This window comes from Alligator mississippiensis, chromosome 13 (genome assembly GCF_030867095.1).
Source record: "Alligator mississippiensis isolate rAllMis1 chromosome 13, rAllMis1, whole genome shotgun sequence".
Taxonomy (NCBI): Eukaryota; Metazoa; Chordata; order Crocodylia; family Alligatoridae; genus Alligator; species Alligator mississippiensis.
Genome location: NC_081836.1, coordinates 26,639,417 through 26,653,271, shown reverse-complemented (window position 1 = coordinate 26,653,271; position 13,855 = coordinate 26,639,417). Strand labels below are relative to the sequence as shown.

Sequence of the window (13,855 nt, the reverse complement as noted above, 5' to 3'; positions counted from 1 at the left end):
TCACTCTTTTCCTTCCCTGGAGTCACCTCTACTAGTTCATAGACCAGAACTGTATTCTGGATTTCTGTCCACTGTGTTGTTGGCTGAATCATTACCTGTAGTGTGAACATCTTAAGCATGACTGACTGTCACACTGTACAATTTTATTCTTCTGTTGTAAGCATATGCTGCAAATATCACTGCATCGAGTCACCCACTGATGTCACTTAACAATAAACCAAGAGACAAAGAAAAGGAGTGGCATCTCATTGTTCATTGGACTTCACTGCCTTGTTTTAGGCACCTTCAGAAGTAGGTACATTTCCTAAGCAGGTGCTGTTCTTGAAGAGCCTAATTCTTAACAGACAAGGTTCCTTGGGTGAATTTGATATCTTTTATTAGACCAACCCAAATGGTTGGAGAATAGTTATTAAGCAAGCTTTCGGGTTCAAAAACCCTTCGTCAGGCTAAGGAAGCTTCAGCAGTTGGTGTGTGCTCAAGCTTCCTTAGCCTGATGAAGGGTTTTTGAACCCGAAAGCTTGCTTAATAACTATTCTCCAATGCACTCTCATCATTTTCACCGGTTATTTTCTGTTTCTTTCTTCCATGCTCAGATCCATTCATTTGACATGATGCCAACAACAGTAAGATTTCCCTCAGCTTCTGATTTCCTGACCTCTCTTAGAGGGCTGGGCTAACAATAAGGTCGAACTGCCTCTTCTCCAGCTGAGCGACCCGCTTGTACTTCATACAATATAAACATTCTGTTTCCTTGTCAAGCAAAATACAATCCTTCTTTCCGGTTGGACTGCCTTCTTCCTGGAGTGTGCTATTCTAACGCTGAATTTCCTGACTTTCATAGATGCTAGGATCAGAAGGGACTCAACAGATCATCAAGTCTGATGCCCTGCCTAAGCAGGAAAGAGTGCTGGGGTCAGATGACCCCAGCCAGATGCCTATCCAGCCTTCTCTTAAAGACCCCCAAGCTAGGGGAGAGAACCACCTCCCTTGGAAGCCCACTCCAAATTTTGGCCACCCTTACCGTGAAGTTCTTCCTGATATCTAGCCTAAATCTGCTCTCTGTCAGTTTGTGACCATTGTTCCTTGTTACCCCAAGAGGCGCCCTGAACAGAGCATCTCCGGATCCCTTGCTGTGTTCCCCTAATGAATTTCTAGGTGGCCACAAGATCACTTCTCAGCCTTCTCTTGCAGAGGCTGAAGAGGTCCAGGTCCCTCAGTCTCTCCTCACAGGGCTTGTCCTGTAAGCCTCTGACCATATGAGTGGCCCTCCTCCAGACCCTGTCAAGTCTATCAACATCCTTCTTGAAGCACGGAGCCCAAAACTGGACGCAGCGCTCCAACTGCGGTCTGACCAATGCCACATAGAAGGGAAGTATCACCTCCTTGGATCTATTTGTCATGCATCTGCTGATGCATGATAAAGTGCAGCTAGCTTTGCTGATGGTTTCATCACACTGACGACTCATGTTCATCCTGGAGTCCACTATGACTCCGAAATCCCTTTCTGCTTCTGTGCTGCTAAGAGTACAGATCCAAGGACTGAACCCTGCACTTTGCAGACTTGGCTGTTGCAGACCCTTTTCTCTCTCTCTCAGCCTCTCAAAAACTACTTCAGCAAATCACAATTTTACTCCCTTTTACTTGGTTTACTGAGACTCTTCCACTTAAAGCTCCACCCTTGCTCACAGTAATGTTTATTTGCAGAGCTCTGCTCTTCTTGCATGCTATTTTACATAGCTTTTATCTTTATAAGTAATATTCAGATCTCCCAGCATGGAAGACCTTAGTTAAACTGACTGTATTTCTTCCTCACTACTTTGTTTTTTTCCCCAGAGACACGAGGAATAGTACAGTGGTACCCAAAAAGCTTGTTTATAGCCCTCCCAACTACACAGCTGGTCCAAAAAGGTATCACCCACACATTCTTGCCTCCAAAACAGGATCTGTAATTCCTCAGGGGTCATCTCTTATGTGAGGCCCTGCAAAATTTGTTTTACCAAACCACCTCTGGTCAAAAAGGCTTGTCTAGATGAGAAAGCTGCACCAGTTTCATTTATAGCCATTAAAAAAAACAATGAATGGAAACGAATGTAACACCTTGTATAGGCACGCTTTTGTTGGTTTACAGGTACACATTTCAGTTTTGCATGCTCTTATAAAAGCATCTGCACGGGATGCATCATTGCATCTTAAAACCACTGTAGCTAAGCCAGCTATAGTTAAATTGGTATAAAACAGAAGTGTAGGCAAGGCTAAACTGATAGAACCTTGTGCATGATGGAAATAACACTCATTACAGCCCAACATGGGGTTCAAAAGCAATTACTAGCCAAACTATTGCAGGTACTGTAGCTTTTGGATTCTCACGGGCATTCAGCATGTTTTGAAATTAAGTATTTCATTGGTGTCATCTTTCCTACTTTTTTTCCAATTAGCTAGCAAGTATTCATTGTTCTGTAAGCAGTTCCTCCATTTGTACATCAGGATCCCTACACCAACAGAAAACAAAGCTAGTGTATAATATTCAAGGAGTCTGAGCAACAATGGGAGGGGAGTGGGGGAAAACAGCAGAGAAAACAGAGGGAACTCAAATCTTTTCATTATATGTTTTCAGTTAAAAAAAAAAAAGGGCATAATAACCAAGCCTTTTTAGGTGCTATCTGGGGAAAAAACTATTAGGCTGGGGTTTGCAGTGGAGCTGAAAAGAGGCCCAGAAATCCAATTTAAATTTAAATGGCATTTAAGGGTCCAGTTTTCTTGGGTTCCTCTCTCAACCCTTAAGTAATAGGAATTTATTAAGAAGAAAACTTGGATATAAATAAAAAATCCCAAGAAAATCTAGCATCCTCATTTATTAGTTGTATAACAAGAAAGAAGGCACCAGTATGAACTCCTTTCTGTGAGTCCCATAGAACAGATACCATTACAACTTGTGCATATTTCTCATGAAAATTTGGAGAAGTACTTCCTAGCAAACAAGCCAAAGGGCCAATTCCCCGCCATTTACTGGTTCTCCTTCCATCTCTGCAGCCCTGAGACCTTAACTCAGTGGCGCTCCACCTTTTGGCCCATGGACCAGATGAGTGGCACAGGACCAGTCTATGGGCAAGATCAGGCCCTGGGGCCCAGTAGCACCCTCCCCTGCCTCCGTGTGCTAGGACTGCACCCTGGAGCTGACCCCTCCCACCTGATCCAGTGCACAGGGCCCAGGGCTCCCTATGAGTCTGGAAATTTGGCAGCAGGGGAGCAGTGCCACTGTTCCCTTGCCACAACATTTCCAGACCTATGGGTAGCCCCGTGGGTCAGACAACATGGGTGCTTGCAGGCTGGATCTATCCTGCAGGACGGGGGGCTGAACATCCCTGCTCTAACTCTATGCTGCCCTTACAAAGTAAAAGCAGTGGAAAAAGGTGGGGAGGCAACCCATGGCATGAGAAATGGCAGACTTGTTTGGGGGTGGGAGAAGAAACAAGTCAATATTTACTACTAATGTTAATTTGTTCAGTCCTCCTACCCAACAGACTGTAGTGTGACAGTTTGAACTGAGAAATCAAACCCCGCTCGTATCAAGTAGGAAAAAAAAAAAAGCTATAGGCTGTTAAATCTGAGCAGTTAAACCCATAAATCAATTCACTCCCAAAGTGCTTGACAGCCTACATTTTTACTCCACTAGTGATACAGAAAGCAGAATATAATCAAGGAAGCAACTAGTATACCAACAGGAAGATGCTGACCAAGGGCTCTAGGCCCTATTAGGACTTTTCTTCAAATTACTATGGAGCTTGTAGTTTGCACAGAACAGAAGAGGCCTCAAGTTTCAGAGTGTGTCACACAGAGTAAAATGCACAGAATTCAAGATAGCCACTGCAGCAGGATGAAGGACTGAGTCCACCCAGCCCAAGACTTGAATGTGGGGCTGTAGATTAGCCTAGTATCGCTCAGCATTATAAATCAAAGCCAGTAGGTGTTTCCCCCAAGTGACAGAAATACTGTACATGGCAAATTTAAGATATGAATTCAGTCTTAAGGACTCTACTAAGCTCAGTATGGTAATGAAGTGCTGCATTCACTTAACAGTCAACAGTACATGCAAAATGACTGATTAGAATAGAATGGAAGATTCCCATTGTCAGTTAGCTTTTTCTCCCTTCATATTTCAGATCAATAGGACTTTTGTTTAGCTTCTATTAAGGCAAAGAGCAAAGACTTAAAATCTGAAGAGGCTTTAAAGGCTTCGATATCAACTGCTTTGCCTATTCATATTGGTCCTTTGGGATGAAGAAATCAAGCCACCAAATTCAGTAAGCAAGGGATTTGTAGGACAATGAGAGCCTCCCCTTCTGCTTGAGAAATATCAAACATTGAAAATGCCACACACAACCCCAATTTACCTATTCATTTCAAGATCATTCAGGCGAGCAGAAAGATCCTCAAGGCGGTTGATTTGTTTGTGGCACTGGCTACAATAAAACTCAAATGCCTCATCTGTGATAATGCTGTGCAGTTTCGCAGCAAGTGGATTGGCGCTAGAGAAATCACAAGTGTCATTTTAACAGGACAGAACAGACCGATCTGATTTAGTTTGTGGCTTCCACAAGTTACATGGGTGTTTGAAAGCAAGAGGTAGTAGTAGATCAAGTTTTTAATGCAAGATCTGCAATAAATAATTCTGAGGCAAGTGCAACTGCAAATATTAAGTCCAAATATCACTGAATTCTTAGAAGTGCGACTGAATCACTATTTTCTTGGACTTGCTAGGTCAATGTACTCTACTGCAAGCAAATAATGATTTCTGGCTTCCTGAATGGGAATTATGCCCACTTACAACACAGTGGAATTTGATTGCTGACACCTGCTAAGGCTGCCATTTTGCATCAATACCTTTGATATCAGTGGAATATTAAGATCATCAGAAATACAGGCCTAACTGATATGCGACTATGATACGCTTGGGTTTGAAAGCCAGATCTCTTTGGTTGGTCATAATTACTTTCCATTCTAAAAACAGAATTGCACTGTTGCCCTCTTGCCCTACCATAAACGGGCAGGACTTCCATTTTAGAAAGCTCAGCTTTGAAAGAAACTGTAATAAAAATAAGGTCAGAAGGCTTAAGCTTTGTATCACTTCAATGTTAATTTTTCTTTTTAAAACTTAAGAGTGCATAAATGCTGGCAGAGTCAGCTTTGCTCTTGTGCTTCAGAGAGACTAGGAAATGTGAGGTCTAAAATTGTTGTTAGTGTTGGGCTATTATGAAAGGTCACTCAGCTTTTGCCCAAGTGACCCATGCAAAATTCACATTGCTAAGGAGTTCAGTGACACTTAGCAAATGAAGCCTTTTTAAGACATTGGCTAAAGTTACTTTTAGTTTGATTAAAAGATTTTGAATAGCAAAATGTATATACATTGTGGGATAGACATATGCTGCACAGTCTGTCCCAGTGGAACCCACTTCTGGAAGCCAGAAACTTTAAATTACAGGGAGGTTAACAGTGGGGGAAAACAAGATGACAGAAGTTTAATTGAAAAGAGACATAGGTAAGGGATATGAGCATTCAGAAACAAGTTTAAGACGCATGAAAAGACCAGTCAACCATAGAGCATAGATTAATACTGTTGTCAAAATGGCCTGCAGGCTGAGAGGTACTTAGTACCCAGAACACCCAGTGAAGTAACTGGGAGGTATAACACAGGCTCAGGCCCTGCACATTTTCTTCTACTGACTTCAAGGAGTTCTCAGAAGCCTCTCTCAGAACTAGGCCTGTGAGTTTCAAATGCTGTTGTCTACAGTATTCTTTAACTTGCTTCAATATAGAATTAGATGTCACAGAGCTTTGTTGTTAAGCAGCTCTGAATTATTAAAGCAAATTTTATTTGGGCAATGGGATTCTGAATTTCTACTCCCCCGAGGGCTGATTTTGTTTTGCAAAAAGCATTATTCAGCGGCAGTTACTACAATTGCTATTGCTTTGCAGAACAGTTTGACAGCAGCACTCAGGACAAGGGAAATATCCATTTCAACAGAAATGGATGTTCAACTGTAGTTTCAAACTTTTTAAAAACAGAAATAAAATAGTTTATTTAGAGAAGTGTGTGCCTCTGAAGTTTTAGCTCAGGCATCTGATCTCAAGTGGAAGATCCAAAGATGTATTTCTCATTAATATAGGCTGCAAGATGCACAAGTTATATAAAAATATAAATATATTCACTTTGGTAGGGGTGTGACTTATAAGATAGAGTTTCCCAGATTCCCAACCTTAGTTAAAAAAAGTAGCTTATGAAAATGGGAATAGCTCATTAGCCAACAAGGGTGTAAAAATGTCCACAGGATTAGGTCTGCAATACCAGTGCTTTATGGGTAGTAGCTGTAATATTTTAAATATATTCCAAGCAGCAAAGTTAAACACTAGATTCCCTACCAGTTGGGTAGGTGAAGACCATTAATCTTTAACCTCATTACACATCCAAGATATCCAAATAATCCAGTTTAACAACACAGGCGTCATACACCAATACTTCCATAATCACACTGCTTCCCCCTCCCCCGTCCCCCCCATCTTACAGAACACTTATTTTTTAGTTTTGCAATTTTTTTTTCAGTACTTGCAGCACAAAGCATGTTACTAGACAAGAAAAAGGAGCATAGGAAGAACCTTTAAATTTCAGTTTCCATTTATTTTTTTTTTAGCAATGAGTGTTTCAGTGAAACTCTTCCGTTACTGCATTAATGCACCCAAAGAGGTGGCAGGAGCCCAGTGGAGGTTTGTCACAAATGCAAAACAATGAAAGTTTCAACAACACATAGTGGTAGTCTGACTAGTCTTTAGGTACAAGTCTTCCTGAACTGGACCAGAAAGCATTAGTGTTACTCTCGCAATTTAGAAAACCTGGTAGACATGATTGTTTATAAATTCAAACTGGTTCTTAAATCAAGCAGCTCAGAACAAGAAAATCCAGTACCAACTAGTACACCTTCCAGTTCAGTCAAAAATATAGCACAGCTTTACTAAATCTTTTTTATGTCAGAACATATTTAAGAAATTAGCACATTTTCTGAAAAATTCTAATATAATAAAGGGCTTTGTCTGTCTGTCCATAATGCTTTTGGCCAACTGCGCATGCAATGCCAAGAGGGCGGGTGGCGATTGGCTGCGCAGGCCCAAGTTTGAGCCACTGCCGGGAAAGTTTGTGGAGGCAGCGAACACGCCCCGGCTGCCTGAGCAGCAGGGCTTCCCCACGCCTCCCTGCCTGACAGTGAAGGGGGGTGTCACGGTGGCAGTGGCACCCCCCCCCACCTGCCCTTGATGCCCCCCAGAACAGTTGGCAGGGAGGGAGAGGCAGTGAGCAGGGAGGGAGGGGGTCATGGTGGCAGCTGTTGTCAGGGTCAGGCAGCATGGAGGGAGAGAGGGAGGGGAGCGGGAAGGGGCCCCCCCAACAACAGCCAGCAGGAACGGGGATGCTGCATGGGCCCAGGTGGGCACGAGGTCAGGGAGGTCATGGTGGCAGCTGTTGTCAGGACTGGGTGGCAGGGAAGGAAGGAAGGAAGGGAACAGCCAGCAGGGAGGGGAGGGAAGGCAGGGGGAAGCCTTGCTGCGAGGTGGAGGTGGGCAGGGAGGAAGGAGCCTCCACGCGATAAGCTGGAGGCGGCGGCGGCAGAAGGAGTCTTTATATGGCCGGCCTCGAAGGGTGAGCAGGGGGCCATGTAAACACTCCCTAAAATCCTTCATTCTTGACAGGCAATTAACTAGTCTCTAAATAAAGAGCTTAAAAAATGTACACACAATTATCAGGCAAGAGAGGTGCAAACGTACTCCTGTGGCACATTAAGGTAAAGGGAACCTTTTTTAAACAGCATCTTCTCTCAACATTTAAGTACTTCTGTGGCTTTCAGCCTAATCTCTCTCCCCAACAAGCCCCTCTAACAGGTATACAGACTAGTAGTGAAAGACAGCTGAATAAGCTACATCTTCCTTCAGCAGAAGATGCTGTGATGCAGAATCTTAAGGGAATCAAAACACAGGGTATACTCAGAGCTACAGTGATTCATGAATAAAACTGAATATTTCTTTGCAAGTGTTTGAGATAGCTTCCAGGCAAACAGTTACAATTCAAGTTTCATTTTGGGGTACAGAATGTGTAATAGTGCAAAAGTAGACAGACAAATGGGACACATCTCTCGTTACTGTGTTAGAGATGAAAAAATGATCTACACTCCATTCTCTCAAAGGCTGAGTGTGCATGAAAAAGAAGTGCCCTGTTCTCTGTAGGTGGTCAAAAGCCTGTTGTCCTCCTGTGTGCAAGCCCTAGGATGGCAAGTCCAGTTCCCAGGGTTAAATGAAATAAAAACTGCTAAACTCACCAGTTAAACAAAGCACCAGAGTGCTTTTCATAGCAACTAAACTATGTGCAAGTGAATTTCACAATGATTTATCCCTTCTCAGATCAATGGAATCCTGGATTGCCTAAGTTTTATTAAGGCTTTGGGAAACTCCAACACAGACAGAAAGTTGGACAGTTCAAAAAGGGGTTTTATAACTGCAAAGGCGACACTACTGAAGAAACACATTTGTGCTAGTATAGGCATCACTACCCCTGAGGGGGAAAAAAACCCATTGTGTTATTTTTTCGCACAAATTTAGAGTTATTGTGTTGGTCATTGCTGATATATATTCCCATTTCACACAAATAATAATTTGCCAGGAGAAAATACTGGCTTCTGGCTGGTTAAGTCACACTACAAGATTTTTTTTTTGTTTTGTTTTTTACCACAATGGTCAGATGCAAAGGGTCAGCATCAAGGAGCTCTTCTTGACTGTTACTCTGGTTTTCCAGCTGCATTAATAACGATAGGGCAAGTGACTTGTCCATAATCACATTACTTATTCAGTCAGCCCAGTAGGTAGTTTGATACCAGCACCTTTTTTGTTCCTAGCCATTTCTTCCACTGTGCTACATCACTGCCTCCTTGCAACCTTATTTGTGCTTGCTGGAAGAGCAGAGGGCTATATCAACTAGTGCAAGCTAAGTATCACATGCAAGTCACAAAAGGAAGATTTCTGAATCAAGGAATCAGCAAAAAGCTGGGGTGTCAATTTTCTCTAACAAAGTTTTGGTATTAAATCACACTTCTCACAGGAAAGGAAACATGACATTTTTTCCTGATGCATGTGAAATTAGATTATTTTTTCCAGCTGTTGCTGGAGCTATATGCACCTTTGATTAAGAGTAATGAGTTATTGCTCAAAAAAGTCTAGGCAACAGATATTCAACTTCTATAAGTGACTAACCAGTTCTACTCCAACGTGTCAGGACTCCTTCTTGTGAGCCATTTTGATGTATAATACCAAAAAAAGGAAACCACACATGCACAAACCCTGGATAAAAAACTCATAATCAAAGGAAGTGAGACTTAACATTGCCAGTACTGGGTTCACTGTTACCTGGGAGAAAGGAAAGAGGAGCCACTAAAGCTGCTTTCCCCGTTACACAGGCTGTCTGAGAACAAATCTGCTTCATTCCTTTCTCCGTAATCCTCGAAGTGCTCCTCCCCACTAATTACTGTAACGATGGAGTGATTGAGGTCTGAGCTCAAGGGTAGGTCATGTGGGTGGGATCTATTAGAGCAAATAGTAAAAAGAAAGGTGTTAGAATGTTGCCAAGGCAGTCGCCATTCCCATCCTGTGCATTACGCCCACATTTCCAATTGTTCTTTGTTACATGCCAACTTGGTATGAAAGGCTAGTTCTTGAAGCAAGTGGCAATATGATTTGTAGGGCATTTTGAACACCAAAATGTGCAATGTATTTGTTCTACAAGCTTAGCATGCATAGATCAAAATGGGCACCAAATAATTTCTATGATACAAAGCTGTCTCCCAGCTGCAACATGAAAATTTGGCACAACAAAATTGGTGAAACAATGTATAATTTGGTTCAAAAATACATCTAAGACATGCTCAGCAAGTTGGGCAGAGAAAACAAAGCTTAATGATTCTTGAATGAACATCAACTCTTTTTTTAAATTACAGCCAGCCTACACATTAGGCTGTTACTTCATTTAGTGTTGTGTAATCCTATTAAAAGTCCAGTACTAGTGTTTAACATCATAACCCCTCAGTGACACAGATCTCAGCTGTTTATACAAGGCAGCTATTCAAAACATTAATAAAGTTGCCTTTAAATTAATTGGTAACAAGGAGCCTCTTCTATTTTCCACTTCAAAAATGTTTTAAGCACTCCTAAAAATCTGGAGGCACTGCTGCTTTTTTATGTGGTATTAACATCACATTCACAACCACAGTCTGTTTCACATTATTAAGCCCTCATCTAAATAGGCAACAGATTCATCACTGATATGCCATTGCTTCATTCAATTCATACAGGACATGCAGGTGATCAACAGTCATTAAAAATGTCGTTTTACATAACACCATTAGTCTCCAAAGTATTTTATAAACATGAATTCTTTTCATGCACGTGCACATAATGTTGTACTATCTGGCTGCACTCTAATACAGAGATTTTAATGAAATGCTAGAAAAAAATATATTGTAAGAACCAAGTAGCAGAGAAAATCTAGTATAACCAACTTTGGTTTTATGCTACATTGCAATTTACACAAACCCAGTGAAGAAAAAACCCTCAGATACTACTGTGCTTTTTAGAATTTCAAGGCTGAACAGAAGTCACATGATCTAAGAATTCCAATGTACATGGGAGTTGCCCTCCTATTGTATTATCTTCTTGTAGTAGAAAGTTGCATTGACCCAACAGTAATATTAAATCTAATGAAAACACACACACACACACTTTTTTTTTCATTAGATTTAATATATGAGACTTCAGCCTCATTTTGCAGAAAATGAGAAAAATACAAGTGAGAAATGTGGTTGAATCTGACATCAGATAAAAACAGCTTCAACTTCCTGGAAAATTGCCCATCTTCCCACATACTAAGTTACATCTGTAACCAGGTCCATCAAAACAGTGATGCTCCCAAACTTCTGCCTTTATAGGAATCTCTTACCAAATGAGGTACATGCATGAGCAGAGACTAGCTGGTTCTGATACTCAAGGCACTGCCTTCAACATTAAGTGGAAGACATCAAGAAGACGCGAGACATCAAGAAAGTGCACAGGCAGAGCCAGAAAAGGAGATGAAAAATATTAAAATGCAGGTGGGGGTGGGGAAAGAAAGGTATACTACCCCCCCCATCCCCAGCTAATATTTTAGCTATGCAGCTCCACTTAAGGACAGACAGAGGCCCTATCCAAGGACTGTGTTTAAAACAGATTCCTGCATCATTTCATGAAGACCTACTTGAACTGAAAACTTTAAGACCTAGAGCCACAATAAGCTTTACCAGGAACAGCTTAAGTAGTTGCTTTCATTCATGCAAACTAACCTAGGTACTTAACAATCTTTAATGGCAAATGCCTAAAAAGTAACCTTTAAAATTAAGTGCAAGTCTGGCTAAAAGAGCTAGGTTTAATGAGATTTGTAGCGAGGGATCCATGGAAGCTCACTGGAACTTTGAGACAATTCTCTCAGTGCTCTGTCTCATTGCCTCAAACCCTCCAGACTGCAAATCAAACCAAGTATGGATTCTTCTACGTAATCTGCAATTTTTTAGCTTCCTTTCACATTCTAACTCGAAGCACGGAACTATTTGATTTTATGAAATCCCCATCTATTTAGTGCATGAAGTTCAAATCATCCCATCTCCTGTCCTCTTACTTGTAACAAAGCACTTTAAAAAGAGACTTCCAATTCCCCCATATTTACATCTATTTTTTCTAGTTGCAATTTAATTAAAAAAAAAAAAAAAAAAAAAGCCTAAGGAAAGGATTGTGTACCTACAGGCAGGTGAGTCCAAGATATGTCATTTTTCCAGTAGGCCGAGGGGAATGTACACAGGCTGGCATGTTTTGTTGCCTCTCCTTGGTATAACCAGCACTGTTTGGTGGTCTTGCAGCTCAGAAGCTGATTATATACTGAGAGTTAATGATCACTGAGCTGAATACTCTTTGTCAAGGAAAGCACAGCCAGCTAATCTCATTTCTTTTATAATCCATACGGCTGCTAACAGCAAGCACCCTTTCAGCCCCAGTTCAGACTGCCCAGAAACTTTTAGTCCTCTCCCACTCCCTAGCATCCAAAGGAACAGTTGAGGGGAATGGAAAGCTCCCCCCAGCAGTTTTGCAAGTGAAGCAACAGACTTAACTAAGGAAAAACTTAGAATGCTGGTTTGGAGACCTCTGGGCTGAGCTGACCTGCTTCTCACTTGTACAGTGGATATGTTACTTAATAGTCTTTAAGTGATAGAAGTTTAAACAAATCTTTATTTCAAAAGGAACTAAAGTAATTTCCATTGTAAGGTCATTATAGCTTTCTAATTCTCCCCTACACTCTGCATTGGCATCTTTCATTTTTATTTCTTCTCCCATCCTCAAAACAACCTTCACAGTAGCCTTTGTGGAGGAAGCAAGGCAAGCACAGCGGTTCTTCCAAAGGAATGTCTGTGTTGCTCTAGCAACCATATGGAGGAATGTTTAATCAATGCAAGTACATTTTTGGACAAGAGTCATTAAAGTTGGAATTCAGGTTGTTAACAAATATATTTGCAGTTTAAGATGGAGGGGAAAATTGAAGATGTAAATTTCCATTCATATTCAAAGAGACCCAACACTAAATATATTGCTTGATATGCAATGTTGAACATTTTATTTCACTCTGTTAAGCCTTGTATGATGTGTAAGAACACAGGACCTGAATAGGTAGAAAACAATAACTGGAACACAGGGAGCTGTTAAAGAGTAAAGAACTAAGAAGCGTACAAGTGGCAACTGCGAGCATCCATTTCAAGAGGATTACTGTACCAAATTCAAAAGAAATGCAGAGTGCTAACTTTCTAGAATACAGAACTCTTGCACAAAGTTACCAATGCTAAGAAAACACCATTTTTAAAGTTGGAAAGATGAATTATTTTCTCAGTAGAAATTCAGATCAAAAGGCAATTCCCTCTTCGCGGAGTTGTGTTTGCTTTATGCCAGTAGCAAATCTGGCCCCATTGCAGCAATTCACCTCCTTCTCTCACACATACTTAATCAGAAATGGTCAACACTGACCCGTTCTCTGGTTCCTCTATAGCATCTGTGAACTCTGAGTGCACCGTGGAATCAATAGCACTGTCTGTTTCAACTTCATCATGCATCTCGTGATGTACTAGTGTGCTGGTGTCCTCGTCCGTGAAGGTTTCACACTCGCTGTAAGTGCTCTCTGACCCCATGTAGGCACTGTCAGTCACCTCATTTGCCTGTTATAACAATACAGCAACAAAGAAAGAAACCTATTAGCAAGTCTTTCACTTGGTTTTGTACAGAACAAGAACATCTGAGATGCATTCTAATTGGTTACAGGCTGAATTTTACTTTTAAAAGATCAAAAAAAATGCTCCCTTCCTCCCCCTTCCCACCATGATAGGAACTGTAAATCCTGCCCAGGTATGCCGTATGCATGGTTGATAAATCACCTACATCTCCCTCATTGAGACATATGGGAAATGACCAAATAATTTCACCAATATAAACAGTTTGGGGCTGTCTAATAGAACCAGAAATGTGGGGTGGAAAATTTTCCAGTGCTTTATTTTTCTATGGGAAATTTTCCAATTTAAAAATTCACTGTTTCATAAAATTCATTAGTAACGATGAATGGATGCCAATACAATATTAGGCAAGCTTGGCAGTTTCAAAGTTGTAATTAATGTTTTTCAGGTGATTAACCCTAGGAAGTATGAGAGTGTACATATATATTTTATGGATTTGTAAACAGGAGGGTAAATGCACTCAAATAATA

General features: G+C 41.1%; 1 protein-coding gene across 5 annotated transcripts in view; it reads right to left on the bottom strand.

Moving 5' to 3' along the window:
• RAB11FIP3 (RAB11 family interacting protein 3) overlaps positions 1–13,855 on the bottom strand; it is a 174,953-nt gene that overhangs the window by 35,052 nt on the left and 126,046 nt on the right. For 3 of the 5 annotated variants that reach the window (XM_019493100.2, XM_019493099.2, XM_059716699.1), the window contains 2 exons: positions 13,126–13,313; positions 9,439–9,612 (listed from right to left, as the gene is read on the bottom strand). In XM_019493100.2, coding sequence (XP_019348645.2) covers positions 9,439–9,612; positions 13,126–13,313 — 362 coding nt within the window. Of the gene's footprint in view, positions 1–4,391; positions 4,527–9,438; positions 9,613–13,125; positions 13,314–13,855 lie in introns of all 5 variants that reach the window. The other 2 variants (XM_014597439.3, XM_019493101.2) reach the window with 2 other exon arrangements.